General features: G+C 61.8%; 2 protein-coding genes across 2 annotated transcripts; one reads left to right on the forward strand and one right to left on the reverse strand.

Annotated features, from left to right (window-relative positions):
• Window positions 1-325: 325 nt before the first annotated feature.
• Window positions 326-7,522, reverse strand: PSMD2 (proteasome 26S subunit ubiquitin receptor, non-ATPase 2). Its single transcript, XM_059479153.1, has 21 exons — window positions 7,365-7,522; window positions 6,582-6,638; window positions 6,048-6,212; window positions 5,679-5,800; window positions 5,082-5,306; window positions 4,821-4,979; window positions 4,411-4,555; window positions 4,167-4,227; window positions 3,761-3,907; window positions 3,484-3,590; window positions 2,980-3,107; window positions 2,813-2,900; window positions 2,309-2,471; window positions 2,125-2,226; window positions 1,892-2,037; window positions 1,644-1,727; window positions 1,343-1,511; window positions 1,151-1,245; window positions 857-983; window positions 651-769; window positions 326-570 (listed from the first exon to the last, which is right to left on the reverse strand). Exons 1-21 carry the CDS (start codon window positions 7,497-7,499, stop codon window positions 388-390), a joined length of 2,727 nt encoding a protein of 908 aa, XP_059335136.1. The 5' UTR covers window positions 7,500-7,522; the 3' UTR covers window positions 326-387.
• A 2,067-nt stretch (window positions 7,523-9,589) lies between these two features.
• On the forward strand, window positions 9,590-17,663 carry ECE2 (endothelin converting enzyme 2). Its single transcript, XM_059479152.1, has 19 exons — window positions 9,590-9,631; window positions 11,279-11,365; window positions 11,733-11,877; window positions 12,056-12,271; window positions 12,346-12,470; window positions 12,610-12,756; window positions 12,833-12,898; window positions 13,070-13,258; window positions 13,633-13,775; window positions 13,892-14,006; window positions 14,255-14,365; window positions 14,560-14,658; window positions 14,746-14,823; window positions 15,008-15,111; window positions 15,389-15,499; window positions 15,794-15,861; window positions 16,512-16,702; window positions 16,783-16,878; window positions 17,003-17,663. Exons 1-19 carry the CDS (start codon window positions 9,590-9,592, stop codon window positions 17,177-17,179), a joined length of 2,310 nt encoding a protein of 769 aa, XP_059335135.1. The 3' UTR covers window positions 17,180-17,663.
• The last annotated feature ends 62 nt before the right edge of the window (window positions 17,664-17,725 follow it).

Consider the following 17,725-nt stretch of genomic DNA (forward strand, 5'->3'; position numbering starts at 1 on the left):
GGAGTTGCCAGCCAAGACCCCCCAGGAGGGCAAAGCCAGGCAGGGACAGGCCATGCTGGGCTAAAGGGGAGTTGCACACTCTGAGCACATGTGGCTGTGCCAGGCACACACACAGGGCACCGCTGGATGCTGAAGCCATGGAGCACCCACGGCACCCCACAACTCTGTGTTCATGCCCTGCGTGTTGGGATCTGCACTGTGCACAGCCTCCATGGGCCACAGGCACACCCAAAAGGATGAAAGCCCAGCCCACACTCGCAGTACAAGGAGAAGAGGGCAGCACTAGTCTCCACATAGTTTATTTCCTTGACTCTCGGTAACAAAAACAAACTAGGGTTTTTCCCTCCCCTCCCAAACCACCTACCCACCCCCCAGTTTCCCCTTGGCTCAAACGTCGTAGTTGGGGTTCTTGCGTAGGATAACAAATCCCTCCAGGATGGGCGTCACAGGCACGTGCTCCTCTGTGGCCAGCTCTGCCCGCTCTCCGTGCGCCAGCAGCACTGGAGTTGTGTGAGTCTGGAAGCCAGTGATGGTTTTGGGCTTGCCTGCCTGGCCCACCACATCCACAGCCTGAGAGAGAGAGAGAGATCAATGCCAGGGACACAGAGGGACATCAGCACAGCCCCTCCCCAGCCCGGGCTGCCCCTTACCTGTCCTACCCGAACCGACACGGGCAGAGGCCGCAGCTCCTCATCGAAGGTGACCAGCATGCGGGGCTGCATGGCAGCAACGAGACCATAGAGAATGTAGTGGGACTTGCCCAGGATAACTGGAGGGAAGACAGAAATAAAGGGGCTGAGCAATGCCCACGCTGCAGGGCAGAGAGAAGTGGGGGGACAGAGCCAGCAGCACTCACTGTTGCGCACATCCAGGAAGGACACGAGGACAGTCAGCAGCCCAGCCACAGCCACCTGGCTCATGAGCTGGCGATCGCTGTGGTATGGGCATAGGGTGAGTGTCCCCTTGCCCAGATGAGTCAGGCCCTGGTGTGGCAGAGAAAGTACATAAAAGAGCGATGGAGTAACCTGGGACTCCAAGCCCTGTCCTCAGGAGAGGGTGACACCCCCAGGACACCACTCTCCTCCCACACCCAGGGCAGGGACCCCAAACTTCCCCTTCCACACACAAGCAGTGAGCACAGTATCCTCACCTGGGCCAACCGCACCATGAAGAGGTTGTTGGGGTCTTTGGCGTGGTACTGGGCCAGCTGCCGCAGCATTGCTGCCAGCCGGGCATTGTTGGTACCTGGGGACAAGGAGGTGCAGGCACAGTAGTGTACAAGGCACGAGTCTCTCACCTTTCCCCGTAAACAAACCCCAAACCAGGCTGTCCCCAGGCTTACCACTGCCCACCATGCCCATGGCAAAGATGGAGTTGTAGGAGACCTCAGGGTCAGCGTCGTGGGAGAACTTGCTGAGGGTATCGAGGATGTTGAGCCGGGGGTTGGAGACTGAGATAAGAGCCAGGGCCAGGGGCACGGCCCGGCGGAGGGTGGGCTCTCCGTACCGCAGCTGCACAGAGGGGAGGTGGGTGTTAGACTCAGATCACCCAGTGCAGCAAGGCCTACTGAGATGTGAGGCAATACCCAGTTTCTATTCCGAGGTCCCTTCCCGGCTCTGTGCTGTCCCCCTGGTGTCACTCACCAGGTGGCCGAAGGTGCGCAGGCCCATCTCCGCCCCGATCTCCTCGCCCATGGCAATGAGCGCGATCCCCAGCACTGCCACGCCCTGTGGGGGACACAGGTCCTGAGCGCCAGGCACAGAGCACCCAGCCCAACACCCAAGCTCTTAAGCCTCTGTGCCCACCCGAGGCCTAGGGGGAAGGGCCTTAGGAACCCTTCCAAATCCAGTTCCTGCTCCAGGCACACAAACCCCAGCCCACATTTCCCCACCTGGTGAGCACCCATGTCAGCTGAGCTCTCTTTCTTCTCCTTCTCTTTCTTGTCCTTTTTGTCCTTGTCTTCCTCTTTCTCCTTGGAGTCAAAATGCTCACTGCAGATGTGCAGGAGCTGTTGCACCTTCAAGACATTCCCTGAGCCTGGGCAGAAAGTGGAGGGCCGGGATCAGCATGCAGAGGACCCTGGACCTGCTCCTGCCTCCCCTCACCTCAACCAGCCCAACTCACCTGCATAAGCACAGATATCCACCAGCGTGTTGGCAAAGCTGCGGAATGGCTCCGACACCACCTCCAGCGCTGCCAAGATGGCCTCAATTGCCTCTCCCTTCCCTGTCAAGGAAAGCATAGTGGTTAAAGGACAGCAGGAAGGGATGCTCCCACCCCATGAGCCACTGGCACTGCCCAGCCTTACCCAAGTGGTTCAAGCCCAGCCCAAGTGGCAGCCACCGGGCGTAGGTATCCTTCAGTTCTGTCTCTGATTTCTCCATGATGGTCTGGAGGATAGTCGAGGTGACATCCCCATTGCAGGAACCCACTGATATCATCCCACAGGCCAGGGCAGTCACACCAGCCACCTAGTGATGGGGAAAAGAGCCATGTCATACACAGGGACAGCTCAGAGTAAGCTGGCCTATAACACTAGGTACCCTTGGTCTCCACTTTCTATGAAAATCTGGGCTACTGGGGGACCTGATGGTTTCCTATCCTCCTAGACCTGCTGTAATCCCATTGTGGCAGCAGCTCAGATAAGGAAAATAGGGTCATGCTCTTCTGGCACAGCACAATGCTGAGCAGGGACATGTGGCCTTGCTCTTGGAGCTCAAGGTGGCTGCAGGACAGCACCTGTATTCCCAGGAGCTCTGGGGCACAGGATGGGGAAGCAGGAATCACAGGCAAACCCTGCCTCATGCCCTACCTCCATGCTGGACTTGGAGTCTCCCATCACAGGCAGCAGCAAAGTCAGGACATCCTCACGGTTGGAGCCCGCATAAGCCAGTCCCAGCCTGCAGAGAGTGCAGAGGGGTGTGAGGGAGGAGCTGCACCACCCTGTGCAGCACGGGGAGGCTGGGGCCAGGCCCTTACCCAAAAATGGCTCCAATCCTCATGGTGTTGCTGTTGTGGAGGACATAGTCAGACAGGAGGGCCAGGGCAGGGTCACACTCATTTTTCACCCCTGAGTTGACGATGCCACAGGCCAGGAGGGCTCCAGACTGCAAGGCAGAAGCACTGTCACACACTAGCCACCAACACAAAGCTCCCTGCCAGCCAGTGACTGATGTCACCTCACACATCACACCCCTCCCCAGGATAGGCAAGTTGGTATGAAGTGGGCAATGCCACCCTGGATCAAGGTGAGAATTCCAAAGCTCATAGCTGTGTGACAAGGGGAGCCCCCAGGATGCTTCAGGCAGTCCCCAAAAGACCACCACTTCACTGTGAGTTGCTCAAAAGCCTGGGACACAGGGCATCCAACGCTTCTCTGTGCAGGAGCTGAGCTGCACAGGGGACCAAAGCAAGGACCATTCCCCAGCCAGCTGCACAGCAGGACTGCCCCACACAGACACAGAGCCAGGATCTGTCACTGACCTTGATGTAATCCTCTGAGGAGTACAGGTACTTGTCGATCTGTGTGAGCCCCCCGTCCACGTCCCACAGCAGGATTGTGCCCAGCGAGGCTGCAGCACTCAGCATCCCTGTGGTTGCAGGGAAGAAAGGCCCTCATCAGGCCTGAACTGATGTGCCCTGTGGGGGGCTTGCAGAAGCCAGGGACATAGGACAGCTCAGCCACCCTTACCCTAAAAGCGACAGGGTGATAACCCCAAGCCTAGAGGCACCTCCAGCCCTGCCCAGCCTGCTAACTCACCATGGTCCTTGTTCTTGTACAACCATTTATTGCCATCATCTGTCAGCAGCTTGTCCTGTCCAAAGGCAGCATTCACAAAGCCGTTCACAAAGGAGGAGGCCAAATTCATCCGGGCTGAGTCCACTTGGGAACCACTTCCCCCAAACCCTGTGGAACAATGACAGGGTGAGGAAAGCAGCAACAGAAGCCCTGCCAGCCCTCAACATGCAGCCATCCCACACCATAGGAACGAGGACCCGTCCCCATCACCAGCAGGAAAGAGAAGCCCAGATCCACAGGCCAGAGACCATGGGCAGGCCACCTGCCCACCTCAGATACACATCTGACCACACAGGCTCAGAGTACTTGGCAGCCTCAAGAACTCCACACAGGCAGGGATGATAATAGCCACAACACAAGCCCTTACGGTTATTCTCCAGGTGGGTTTTGTAAATATCATCTGGCACTTTGGGCTCCATGATGTCCAGCTGCAAAGACAAGGGAGAAGGAGGTTACCACCCGGCCAGCACATCCTACAATGGCAACCTCTCCAAGAGGAGCCCAAATCACAGGGATGATGGATTTCTTCTCAAATCTTACCACAGAGCCTGGCAGCCAGGCAGCCACAGCTGGAGGTAGCCCAGGGTGCTTTTCCAGGCTGGGACACTCACCTCTCTGGCTAAGGCCAGGAAATTGCTGTTGAGCTGGACATTGGACATGATCTCTGTTAAGTCCTCGTACTCCTCCACATCCTCGTTCAGCTCCAGGAAGACCCCATGGCGGCCCAGCATAAAGGCCATCTGCTTCTGGACAACTCTGTGCAGAGGGGAGGGGTTTCCTGAGTGCCCAGAACCCAGCAAGCCCCAGCACAAACACAGGTTCACCAAGCAGTGAGCCTACCTGCCCTGCCCAGGGCATACAGACCCACTCCTGCCCATCCTCATTTCAGGGACAAGAGTCTCAGTCCAAACCCCCAGACACCTCTAACAGTGACAGACCCAACCTATCTCTGCCCAGATGGGGAGCCTTGCCCCACCAGGATGAGCAAAGGCTGCAGAGGGCAGGGAACATCTCTGCTTACACATCTTTGCAGGAAGTGAAGATGTCCTCCACCAGCTCCACATCATTGAGCATCAGAGCCAGGCGCAGGGCTTCAGGGTAGCGATTGAATTTGCGGAAGATGCCCAGGGCACAGCGCAAGAGAGCCGAGTTCTCGGGCTCTGGGACGTAGCTCACACAGCTTAAGGAGGAGACAGACATGAAGGTGACAACCAGATCAGGCAACCTAGGCCCCACAGGGATCAGGCCCCATCCAGCACCTCAGCCTGCCAAGCCCCCTCACCTGGTCAGGTAGAGGCACACTTTGGAGTAGGCATTGTCATCGATGTACTTCTCAAGCATGTCCATCTGCTCTATCTCCATGAGCAGGTCACAGGCCTCGTGCTCTGCATTGTGGGCCATGTTGTAGGGGACAATCTCCTTGACCAGGGTGAGGAGTGTGTCCCTCTGAGCCTTGTCAGCTTCATCAATCTCCTGCCACTCTTTGGCCACCTCTCCTGCCAAGTGCCTGCAGGAACAAAGGGACGTCACCACTACAAAAATCAGTTTCACTGAGCTGTGAGAACAGGGAGCAGCTGCTCCCAGTTAGCCAGGGTTGTGTACTGTTTATGGAGGCTCTACATTCTGCAGACTTTATGGGGGACAAGGCCAGAGGAGAAACAGGGTTAAGACCAGAGATTTCAGAGGCCACAGCAGCAAGATCTCTGCAGCTAGAAAACCATCATGAATAGAGCATGAAGTGACACATATGCAGGTGTGATAGCAGCAGCTGAACACATGACCAGCTAGTCAAGAAACATCCCAGCCAGGCTAGAGCTAAAGCACTCCAGGAAATTCCCCTGAGCCCTTATCCTTCCCCTCTGGTCCCCCTGAGGCTTACCTGACGTATTCATGCCCCCAGGATGCCAGCTCCTCTTGGGAGCCCACCAGCCGGTACTTGAGACACTCCCGCTCCCCACTCATGGTCATGGCCAGGACAGAAATGATGTCTGCTGCAAAGCGCTGCAGAAAGAGTGCAGAGCTCCAGACACAGGCCAGGCACAGGGAACCAGGGGCAGCCAGAGACACCACACCCTCCCTGTGCCTGAAAACCACCACAGCTGGCAAAGGTATTGTCCTGACAAGTTATAATCCTCTGGAGCAAGTCACAGAGAGTGCTGTTAGATCCCAGGGTCCAGAGGGCTCTGCGATTGCCTGCCCCAGCACTGTCCCCTCAATCACATGGGATGGTGGGGCCAAGAGTTTCTACCTTGTTCTCTCCTGGAGCCATGTTCTCATAGATCTCCTTCAGCTTGCCATAATGGGGCCGTAGGAACTTGAGGGGCTTGGGAACAGAGGTCATGGAGGTGGTGGAAGAGCGGATCTGCCTCCGCAGCTCCTCCAGGGCTGGACGGTAAAGTGACGTGTCTTTCTCCTGCAGAGGGAAGCTGCCTGTCAGGGGCTGGCTCCTGAGCCACGCCCTCACCAGCCCTCCCCAAACACAGCCATGGCTCTTAGCAGAACAGTCCCCCACCCTGAGCTGCCTCCTTCAGCCCAAGAGCTGGAGAAGGAGGGCACAGTAGAGCAGAAAGCTTCTCTCACATCAGAGACACAGAGGTCCCTTGGGCACAGGTCGGACAGGAAACAAGGCTGGGGGGACAGATCACAGCAGACAAGCAGGGGCCCACCCCACTCAAGATAAAATCCCCCTATCTATCTACACTGCACGAGGAACAGCCATAAGCAAGAGACAGAGTCAAATCCTGGCCAGGATTCCTTGCTGAGGGACACAGCACAGACTCACCCCCAGGCGCTCCACCAGCATCTCCAGCTCATCCTGCAGCTGCTTGTCCTCCTCAGACTGACAAAACGCACAGGAGAAAGCAGAGTTAAGGGCACAGGACTCCCAGTGTGACAGAGGCAGGGATGTCACCCCCAGCCACAGGGGTACCAGGACAAAGTGATGCACTCATTGCTCAGGGCACCACCCTGCCCCAGTGCTGCCAGGGTGGAGCAATGCTCGCATTCCTGGGGATACCTTCCCTAAGAAACCACCCATTCCCGGGGTGTGAGATGCACCTCCCCTATTCCTCTGTGCTGTATGAAAACAACCCCACAGAGAGGGGCACGTCAGGTCACAGCCCAGCTGGGGCACTGACAGCAGCCCCTCCACTGTGTCCCCCAGCCCACGGGGAGCCCCAGAGCCAAGGTCACCGCCGTGCTGGGAATCCCTGCACAGTGCCCAGTGTCACACACACACACAGCCTGCTTACACCAGGGCTTCCCTCACCAGCGCTCCTCTGAGACCCCCGCGCCCCCCGCCCGGGAACGGAGCCCTCAATGGCGTCACGCGGGCACCCCATGACGTGCCGGGGCCCCGCCGGAGGGAACCCCTCGCTGCCGTCACATGCCCGCGCTGGAGGGAGTCCCCGGAGGGATGCTGGCCGCCGCCGTGACGCGGGATGACGTCCCGTTCCCGGAGGGATGCCGGCCAGCCCCGTGACGCGGGATGACGTCCTGCCCCGCCGGTGACGCGGGCCCGAACGGGCCGTGACTCAGCGGCGGCCCGCGGCGCGGCGGCACTCACCAGCTCCTGCTCCTTCTCGGGCCCGGAGGGCGGGTCCCGGCGGTCCCGGCCCCAAGGCGGCGTGGGTTTCTCGTCGCCGCCCCCCCCGGGGCCGCCCTGCACCCGGCTCTGGCCGCCGCCGCCGCCCGCGTCCATGTTCGCCCGGTCGTGCTTCCGCCGCACCGCGCCTGCGCAACGCCGTGACGGCACAGCCGGGCGCCGGGGGCGGGGCCAAGGGCGGGGCGGCCCCACGTGCGGGGACACCGGCACCGACAGTGAAACCGGTACCGGCACCGACAGTGAAATTGGTACCGGCACCGACAGTGAAACCGGTACCGGCACTGACACCGGCACTGACACTGAAACCGGTACCGACACTGACACTGGCGCTGACACTGAGACCGGTACCGACATTGACACTGAGACCGGTACCGGCATTGACACTGAAACCAGTACCGACACTGACACTGAAACCGGTACTGACACTGACACTGAAACCGGTACCGGCGCCGACACTGAAACCGACACTGACACCAGCACTGAAATTGAAACCGGCACCGACATTGACACTGAAACCGGTACCAGCACCGACAATGACACCGGCACTGACGCTGAAACCAGTACCGACATTGACAATGACACCGACACCGATACTGACACGGACACTGACACGGACATCGACACTGGCACCAGCACTGGCACCAGCCCAGACCCTGACACCCGTACCGACACTGACACATCGGTGTTGACACCGACGATGGCACCAACAGTGGCACCGGCACTGACGCTGACACTGGTACCAACACTGACACACCGGTATTGACACCGACACAGGCACCGGCACTGATGCTGACACCGGTACTGACACTGACACACCGGTATTGACACCGACACTGGCACCAACAGTGGCACCGGCACTGACGCTGACACCGGTACCGACAGTGGCACACCGGTATTGACACCGACACTGGCACCAACAGCGGCACCGGCACTGACGCTGGCACCGGCCGCTGCACTGGCAGCTGCAGACCCGGGGCTCCACCACCCTGCCATGGGCAGCGCTGCCCCCCGAGCTGGGCCAGTGCAGCAGCATTGCTGGCAGGCTCGCGGCCGCCCCCGCATGTCACAGACACCCGTGGGCAGCCTGGTGGCCCAGCCCCTGTGTTCACACACACCCTCCGTGCTGTGTCCCCGGCTCCGCAGCCGGGGCAGGTGGCGCTGCCTTCACCCTGTCCCCCTGGCACCCCGGGGAGCGCTTCCAGCCCCGGAACAGCCGCACCCCGGGCGCCGAGCGGGTGCCCTGCGGGGACGCCCTGTCCCGGACAGGCGGTCACACAGCGCTAGGAACTATGGAGGCAGGATGTGAAGCTGTGCACAGCCCCGGCCTTCTCCTTGCCCACTGCCAAGGCTCTGAGCACGGCTGTGCGACCCTGGGTGCGTGTGCTGTGGCACGGGCCTAAGGGTGACATCGGGGTGCCGGGCTGTCGGTGTGCGTGTGTGCATCCATCCTGGTGTGCGGGTACCGGGGACGGGCTGTCGGTGTGCGTGTGTGCATCCATCCAGCTGTGCGGGTGCTGCGCGGGGGTGTGCCCGCGTGCCGGAGCACGGCGTGCTGCTGCCGCTGTGCACCATTACCGGCCGCTGCCGGTGACCGGTACCGTGCGGCGCTGCTGTGCCCCCATGAGCGCTCACGACCGGAGCCGGTCCTTGTGTCCCTGTGTGCGTGCGCCGGTACCCGCTGCGGGCAGCCGGATGTGAGCCCGGGTTCTGCTGCCCGTGCCGGTGAGGGCGCCGGTCCGGGTGCCGGTGCCGGTGCCGGTGAGGGAGGCTGCGGTGCCTTTGCGGCTCTCCGGGGGTGCAAGCGGCGGTGCAGATACCGGCGCGGAGGTCCTCCCGTGCGCACGGCGGTCACCCTGCTGGGCGGCCAGGCCGAGCGGAGCTGAGCGGTGCCGCTGGGCTGGGCACCGGGGTCCCCGCTCCAGCCCCTCCCGGCCCGCCGGCCCCCGTCGCCCCCGCCCGGTGCCTGCGGTCCGCGCGCCGCCGGTCTCAGCCCCTGCGGCTCCATCCCTCCGGCGCGGCCCCATCTCCGCCCGGCCCCATCCCTGTGAGACCCCGGTGCCGGTCTCGGCGGCAGCGCGGCGCCCGGTGCGGGCCATGGCGGCGGCGGAGGCAGGCGGCGCTGCGGCGGCGGCGGGGGCCCGGCGCGGCCCGGGCGGGGAGCGGAGCTAGGCAGCAGGCGGCCCGGGATGGCCAGGATGAACGTGGCCCTACAGGAGCTTGGACACGCCGTGAGTGCCCGGGGCAGCGGCGCGGCGGGGAGGAGGGCAAGAGGAGGGGGGGACGGGGGACACCGGCGGGGGGCTCGGCGAGGGGAACAGGAGGGGGTCGGGGCACAGGAGAGCCCCGGGGCTGGAGAACTCAAGCAGCTGCCAGGGCTGCGGGCGCTTCGGGAACCAGAGGGAGGGAGGGAGGGAGGGGGGGACTGGTGGATTACGGGGGGCGGCGAGAGCCTATGGGATGCAGGGGCTGCGTGGTGCCGGGGCTAAGGGAACTCAGCGGCCAGAGGGTCCCTGTCCCCCACGGTGGAGGAAGGACCCCCTCCAAATCCCTGCCTGGGGTTGGACAGAGAACTGGGGTGGTTCATTCAGGCATGGCCCCATAAACCCCACTCCACCGAGTACAGTAATGCTGCTCATAGGGTGAACCCCAAGACAGCACCTCTGGAGGGGGCAGGGGGCCCTGTCCCCATGGGTCTCAGCCCTACAGAGGGGGTAGGAGGAGCCCCAGAAATAGGCTCCTGCCTTGAGGATGCCACAGAAGATGCTAGGGAGGGGGTGCTGGCTATTGCCCAGGATGGGGACCACCCAGGAGCAGAAAGGAGCACGTTGAGGAGAGCTGGGGCGGTGGGGGGGCTAGGCTGGCCAAGCTCCTTCAGGATGCTGAGCAATCCTTCCTAATGCCAGCACCTTCCAGGAGCCCAACTCAGCGGGGGCTCCTGCCATCTCCTGCCAATCCCACCCTCCTGCTGCAGCCCTTGGCGATGCCCCCTCCCTATCCCAGCAGTGTGGCAGTGGGCAGAGCTGGGCATGAGGCACTCTCCTTGCTTTCCCCCCTGCCCATCATCCATCCCACCCCAGCTCCTTCCTGACCCATAACAGCAGCCCTGCAGGCTGGGCATTCACTTTAGTCTGCAGCACAGACTGGAGGGTGAGCTGCAACCCACCCAGGCATTAGCTCTGAAGCCTAAGGATAGCTCACAACCAGCGGCATTGCTGACTCTCTTCCACCAAAACCTCCAGCATTTTCTTCTAGCATATCCCCCCCTCCAATGCTGCTGGCTCAACTCCACCACCTCCCTCTTGGCTGAGTCCTCAGCAGCCCTCACGGCTGGATTTGTGCAAGCTGCCTGGCAAGGCCAGGAGTAAGGGGGACCCTGCCCCGCTGGCTGGTACACACTGCAGTGCCCCTTCTCCCCTTGCATGCTCTGTCCTGCATCCTGGTCACCCCCGGAGCTATGATGGGGCTGGAAGCACTTCCAGATGTTTCAGACCTGTGCACATCTGCATGGAAAGTTCCAGTCAGGGGAGGAGGAGTGAGACAGCAGCACTAGGAAACCGTTGCTTGGTGACGGGGACCATATCTCCGTGGCGATGTGTCACCTGTTGGCAGGGCTGATGCCATGGCTATGCAAAGGGATGCTCCGGTGACGGCCCCCAGGTCCTTCATTAGCAGCTCTCCCCGTGCTCTCCAGGGCCACGCAGGGCTGGGGACAACCTCTGGGGGAGGCCCAGGCACACTGCGGGGGTCAGGGCCTGCCTCAGCCCGGCTGTGTACTCACTGAGCAGGCACTGGGCCCTGCCATAAGAGCCAGAGGGTGTGGCAGGGCGGGGAGCAGCCCCCACGCCCCTGCACCAGCCCGCTCCCTCCCTCAGCAGATGCCCAACTACAAGCGTGCCACACTGCAGGACGAGGAGGGGCCAGAACCAGCGGGGGATGGCAGCACCTCTCCCGACAGCGTGGAGGTGAGCTGTGCCCCGGCTCCTCCATCCTCCCCCTCTCCATCCCCTCTAGCCCCCATCCTCACCCCAGGGCCTGCCTGCAGCCAAGTGGGCACTGGGAGCAGGGTTGGGAGCCAAGCCAGACACGGCTGTCCCCAGGGATGTGCTGGGAGTCAGCCAAAATGCGGCACAGAGCGTGCCTGGTCCTTCCTTGTGGCTTGGGGGCGCTGCCAGCACCCACCACCGGCTCGCCAGGGCTGGTGGGCAGCGATGCCCTGGTCCCCACGTCCTCATGCAGCCCCGCCAGGCACTGGGGAGTGGCGGGAGGGAAGGGGGGCAGTGATGCTCGGCCCCCCACGGTGCGATGGCAGGTCCTGCTCCTCCTGCCCAGGTGGGGTTCCGGAAGGGGCCGGGGACGCTGCTGAGCCGCCTGGCCTCTCGCAGCCAGCTGGAGCTGGTGCTCTGCGCCGTCGCCGTCTCCCTGGCCCTGCTGCTCAGCGTCGCCGTCGTCACTCTGGCCATTCAGTACCGCAGAGGTAGGGAGACATGGCAGCTGTGTCCCCACACCCGGGAGGATGAGGAGTGATGGGTCAGCCCAGGGTACCTGCTCCAGGTGCTCTGCCCATCCTGGGGTACAGACAGGGCTTGGCCCCGCTCCGTGCCTCGGTTTCCCCCAGTACACTCACCCAGCCCCAGGCATGCCTTCCCTGCCAGATCCCTCTCACAGCACGTGCCTGACGGATGCCTGTGTCCGGGTGGCCAGCAAGATCCTGGAGGCCCTGGATACAGAGACGGACCCGTGCCAGGACTTCTACCAGTACTCGTGTGGGGGCTGGATTAAGAGGAACCCGCTGCCCAACGGGCGCTCCAAGTGGAGCACCTTCAACAGCATCTGGGACCAGAACCAGGCAATCATGAAGCATCTCCTAGGTGGGCACCAAGGGGTTGCAGACACCAAGGGGGTGACCTCTGTGTCACTGGGGCTGACCCACAGCCTCCCACAGAAAACACCACCTTCAACTCCAGCAGCGAGGCAGAGCGGAAGACGCAGCGGTACTACCTGTCCTGCCTCAAGGAGCAGAGGATAGAGGAGCTGGGCTCCCAGCCCCTTATGGAGCTCATCGACAAGGTGGGCACACACCCACACGTGAGCTGAGCTGACAGGGCTCGGCCTAGCACACCTGCTTAGCTCTTCACGTAACCAGGGAGGGAGTAACCTTGGGATGCACCCCATCCCTCCCTGAGGTACCAGCTCTGTCTGCTGGCAGATCGGGGGATGGAACATCACTGGCTCCTGGAACCAAACCAGCTTCATGGAGGTCCTCAAGAGCGTGTCAGGCACATACCGGGCAACCCCCTTCTTCACGGTGTATGTGGGCGCAGACTCCAAGAGCTCCAACAGCAACATCATCCAGGTTGGCACCTTGGCCCCCAGGGGTGGCAGACACCAGGGCACACCAGAATGTCTATGCTGCCCCTCTCTCCCCACAGGTGGACCAGTCGGGGCTCTTCCTCCCATCCCGGGATTACTATCTGAACAAGACTGCCAACGAGAGGGTGAGGTGGCTGCTGGGCATGCTGCCAACAGTAATCAGGGCAAACCCGTGGCACTGCGGTGCCAGCAGCACTGGGATACACCTGGCATCTCCATCCTGCCTGTTGGGTGCCCACCCCAGGGAGGTGGGATGAGCTGTGCTTGGCACTGAGGCGGGGCCTGGGGTTCCACAGGTTCTGGCAGCATACCTGGACTACATGGTGGAGCTGGGCACACTGCTGGGGGGCACCCCGGAGCCCACCCGCCTCCAGATGCAGCAGGTGCTGGACTTTGAAACCCAGCTGGCCAACATCACCGTGCCCCAGGCTGAGCGGCGAGACGACGAGAAGATCTACCACAAGATGAGCATCGCCGAGCTGCAGGTGGGCATGGCCCAGAGCAGCCTGGGGACACCCTTCTGGGACACATGGGACTTGTCCAGAGGGCACCAAGAGATCTGTGACCATTGCTGTCCTGACTCTGGGACACCCTGGGCAGCCACATTTGCTATGGGACATGCACTGGATGTCCATCCCCCTAGTTGTTACCATTTGGGGGAAGCTGCCACCTCATATTGTAGGGTCCAGGGGTCCTCTCCTTGTTCTGCAGCATTAAGAGCATTAAGGGTGCAGAGAAGGATCTGGAGTGGTGAGGGACTTTGGGTCTTTCCCAGAAAACACAGTTCCTGCCCCAGGAATTGAGCATGCTGAGCAGGATGAAGCATAGCCCTGGTGCCACATTCCTGTGTCCCCTCCAGGTGCTGGCCCCTGCCATTGACTGGCTGGATTACCTTTCCTACGCCCTGGCCCCCCTGGAGTTGGCAGACACGGAGCCTGTGGTGGTGTATGGGGACACCTACCTTCAGCAGGTCTCTGAGCTCATCAATGACACTGACAGGAGGTGAGGTTCCTCCATATCCCTGGCTGTGGCCCCCATGGCAGAGACACATTTTGGGCTCATCAGTGTCTTGAAGTCATAGACTGTGGTGAGCTGAAGCATCTTCTCCGCCCCTGCAGCATCCTGAACAACTACCTGATCTGGAACCTGGTGCAGAAGACGGCCTCCAGCCTGGACCAGCGCTTCGAGACAGCCCAGGAGAGGCTGCTGGAGACACTCTATGGCACCAGGAAGGTAACGGAGGGCCCTGGGATCAGGCCCCTCCACACTCAGCCTGGAAGCAGCCAGGACCTCCTCTGTCCTTCAGATGCCCTTGGCATGCTAAGACCTGGATGCTTCAGCGGGAACCCACAATTATCTTTTGGGATGGGGGTTTTGCTGCTGCCTATCTCCCCTCTGATGAGGCAGAGCCAGGCTGAGTGAAGGCAGGAGAGCAGAGGAGTGGGCTGAGGGTTTCACTGACCTTCATCTCGCTCCCACAGTCCTGCACACCCCGCTGGCAAACCTGCATCTCCAACACGGATGACACACTGGGCTTTGCGCTGGGCTCCCTCTTCGTCAAAGCCACCTTTGACCGGGACAGCAAGGCCATCGTGAGAATACTTCTGTCCCCATCCCCTCCCTCCCCATCACCATCCATGAGAATCCCAATTCCACCCAAGCCCAGGGCTGGAAGGCAGGGAGCTGGAAAATGAGATCTCTTGCCCTGGGGAGGTTGTACCCTGTCCACCCTGTCCCCACTGAGGCATTGTGGGGGTAGGGGGCCCTCATTCCCTCCCTTCCCCAGGCTGAGGAGATGATCAGCGAGATCCGTGCAGCCTTCGAGGTATCCTTGGACCAGCTGGACTGGATGGACGAGAAGACCAGGCAGGCTGCAAAGGAGAAGGTGACCCCAGGGAGGGAAGTGGATGGGAAACCCTACCCTATCCATACAAGCTCTCCAATCTCACTTCTGGGGCCTCTCCCCATACAGGCGGATGCCATCTATGACATGATTGGCTTCCCTGACTTCATTCTGGACAACAAGGAGCTGGATGATGTCTATGATGGGGTAGGGGGCACCTTGGCTTGGGGGGGAGAAGCTTGGTCATGCCAAACTTGGGGGGGGGGCCACTGTCGAGCAATGTCCCCATTTGGGACATTGTGCAAAGCCACCCAAGTACTGAGTTCATCCTGGCCAGGGTGTGGGGAACCACCCCAGTGGACCTGTCCTCATCCCTCCTCTTCCTCACCAGTACGAGGTCTCTGAGGACTCCTTCTTCCAGAACATGCTCAACTTCTACAACTTCTCTGCCAAAGTGATGGCTGACCAGCTCCGGAAACCCCCCAACCGCGACCAGTAAGGGGTGGGCTTGGGGGGGAGGAGGGGAGGATGGGACTCTGGGTGCCTGGATGGTGCTGTTCAGTGGGGAGGAGGTCACCCTCGTGGTTAGCACAGCACAGTAGGTCACCTGTGGTAGCACAGGTCACCTGTGATAGCTGTAGCTTATCCCCAGCAAGGTCCTTGGTAAAAATGTCAGCCTTGGGCAGGGCCCTGTGGTGGGCAGTGGCACAGGAGGGGGCTGGGGTGAGAGGGACACACCCCTGCCTGTGCCCTGTCCCACCTCCCTGCCCAGGTGGAGCATGACCCCACAGACTGTCAATGCCTATTACCTGCCCACCAAGAATGGGATCGTCTTTCCTGCTGGGATCCTCCAGGCTCCCTTCTACGCCCGCAACCACCCCAAGTGAGTCTGGCATGGGGGGCACCTCCTGGAGCCAGGGGTTGGATCAGGGCCAGCATGCCACAGAGTCCCCCCACAGTGACAAATAAAAGCCCTGAAGGGCTTGATTGTCTCTCAAGGCTTAACATGCTGCAGCCTGCGTCCCCTTGGGGCCAGCAGTGTCCCCAGCAGAAGTGATCCCCAGCTGGGTCCCAGCTGGAGCAGAGTGTCACTGGGTGCCCAGACAGAGATGGGGTGGCTGCAATGGCGTCATTAACACATCTTGTACTTACCTGTTTCTTTCCCATGGCCCCACAGAGCCCTTAATTTCGGTGGCATCGGCGTGGTGATGGGGCATGAGCTGACCCATGCATTTGATGACCAAGGTGAGAGCCCACAGACAGCACCAGCCCCTAACCCTGTCACCTTCCTGTCCCCCCCCAGCCCCTGCCCCTGGCATGGGGAAGAGGTGCCCTGGGAGCACAGGGGTCCTGCTTTGCCATCCATTGCATCATGTGTGCTCGTGCCCCCCTGGCCACCCCCTTCTATCGTCCTGTCTCCCCAGGTGGCACCTGCCGATACCTTCCCCCGGCTTCTCTGTGCAGCTTTCGCTTCATCCGCTTGGTGAGGACACAGTGTCTGCAGCCCCAGCCCCCTCCTCATCCTCCTCCCTCCCGGGCGTGGGATGGGTCCCTCTTGCATCCACTCTGCTTTGCACCTTCACTACAGCCTCGGAGTCCACATGGGGTCAATGAGGGAATTTGGGATTACGGATCTGGGCTGGGTTAGTGAGAATGCACTGGGGGATGCCTGGGGACCCAAGTGCATGGCTGAGCCCCAGGCAGAGCCTGCCCACAGCAGGGGCTGGGGGATACCATCCCCCCTGGGCATGGGCCCAAGGTGCCAGGTCCCCCTGGCATCCCCCGGTGCCCATTCCCCCACCACGCCCCATTCTGCTTCGGGACCCCTGCAGCAGAGGGGCTGCAGTGGGACGGCTCCCCCTAGTCCCACCCCAACCCACGGCTCGGTCCTGCAGGACGGGAATATGACAAAGAGGGAAACCTGCGGCCGTGGTGGCAGAACTCCTCCCTGGAGGCCTTCAAGAACCGGACGGCGTGCATGACGGAGCAGTACGGCCGCTACACCGTCCACAGCGAGAAGGTGAACGGGCGGCAGACCCTGGGCGAGAATATCGCCGACAACGGCGGGCTCAAGGCAGCCTACAACGTGAGTGCCGCCATCCGGAGGGGACACGAACCCCGTGCCTGTCTGTCCCTTCGCGGAGCTTCAGGCCGGCTCTCCCGCAGGCTTACAAGTCCTGGCTGCAGAAGAACGGGGAGGAGAAGCGCCTGCCCGCCCTGGGGCTCACCAACCACCAGCTCTTCTTCGTGGGCTTTGCGCAGGTAGGGCGGAGCAGGATGATGGGCTTCCCGTACCTCCCGGGCTGCTCGGAGCCACCCCGCAGCTCCCCATCCCGCACCGGGAGGTGCTCGGTGCCCATCCCTGAGGCTGCTCCCGCTCCGCCAGGTGTGGTGCTCCGTCCGGACGCCCGAGAGCTCCCACGAAGGGCTGGTGACCGACCCGCACAGCCCCGACAAGTACCGTGTCATCGGCACCCTCAGCAACTCCCGGGACTTTGTGGAACACTTCGGCTGCCCCCTGGGCTCCCCCATGAACCCCGGCAAGCACTGTGAGGTGTGGTAGGGACGGGGAGGGTGCCGGGGGCAGAGGGACGATACTCTGCTGTGCTCCCCCTCCCCAAACCTCAGTAGCTGTCGGAGCTGGCCACGGGCAGAGCGCAGTGCCCTTCCTGTGCTCACACCGCACAACCCCTCCGCACCCTCCCCGGCACACACGGCCCCGCACCAGGCACCCACCGCAGCCCCATCCATGGCTTGGGGCTGGACACGGCCGGCAGAGAGGCTGTGGCACCCCCAAAACGCAGTTCTGCCCCCCAGCCTTGATGTGCTTGAGTCGGGCACAGCTCAGTGGCCCCTGCGCTGCGTCCCCCCCTCAGGCGGGTAGGTCAAAGGGGTCCCGGGGAAAGCATTAGAGCCACGATCCCCCTGCTCCTGCCCCCCAGCCTGCCGGAGATGGAGGCTGGGGGCCACCCGGCTCCGCGCTTCCCTTGTCCCCTCCCAGTCCAGCTTGGCTTCCCCATCCACCTCTGCTGGGACCAGCGGGCGGCAGCGGGGACTCTGGTGCCTTCAGCTGTGGGTGGCTGTCGCCGAGTTTATTTAACGATTAAAA

The sequence above is a fragment of the Ammospiza nelsoni genome, chromosome 10, assembly GCF_027579445.1.
Source record: "Ammospiza nelsoni isolate bAmmNel1 chromosome 10, bAmmNel1.pri, whole genome shotgun sequence".
NCBI classification, from domain to species: domain Eukaryota; kingdom Metazoa; phylum Chordata; class Aves; order Passeriformes; family Passerellidae; genus Ammospiza; species Ammospiza nelsoni.

Bases quoted from the DNA above. Each gene is read 5' to 3' on its own strand.
- PSMD2 (XM_059479153.1), bottom strand. From the start codon at position 7,499: ATGGACGCGGGCGGCGGCGGCGGCCAGAGCCGGGTGCAGGGCGGCCCC. The intron at 5,801-6,047 runs GTAGAAACTCTT...CTCTTTCTGCAG, and splicing joins TGGCTCCAGGAGAGAACAAG to CGCTTTGCAGCAGACATCAT. The intron at 1,512-1,643 runs GTGAGTGACACC...CCCTCTGTGCAG, and splicing joins TGCGCACCTTCGGCCACCTG to CTGCGGTACGGAGAGCCCAC.
- ECE2 (XM_059479152.1), top strand. From the start codon at position 9,590: ATGGCCAGGATGAACGTGGCCCTACAGGAGCTTGGACACGCC. The intron at 12,272-12,345 runs GTGGGCACCAAG...AGCCTCCCACAG, and splicing joins AATCATGAAGCATCTCCTAG to AAAACACCACCTTCAACTCC. The intron at 12,899-13,069 runs GTGAGGTGGCTG...GGGGTTCCACAG, and splicing joins ACAAGACTGCCAACGAGAGG to GTTCTGGCAGCATACCTGGA.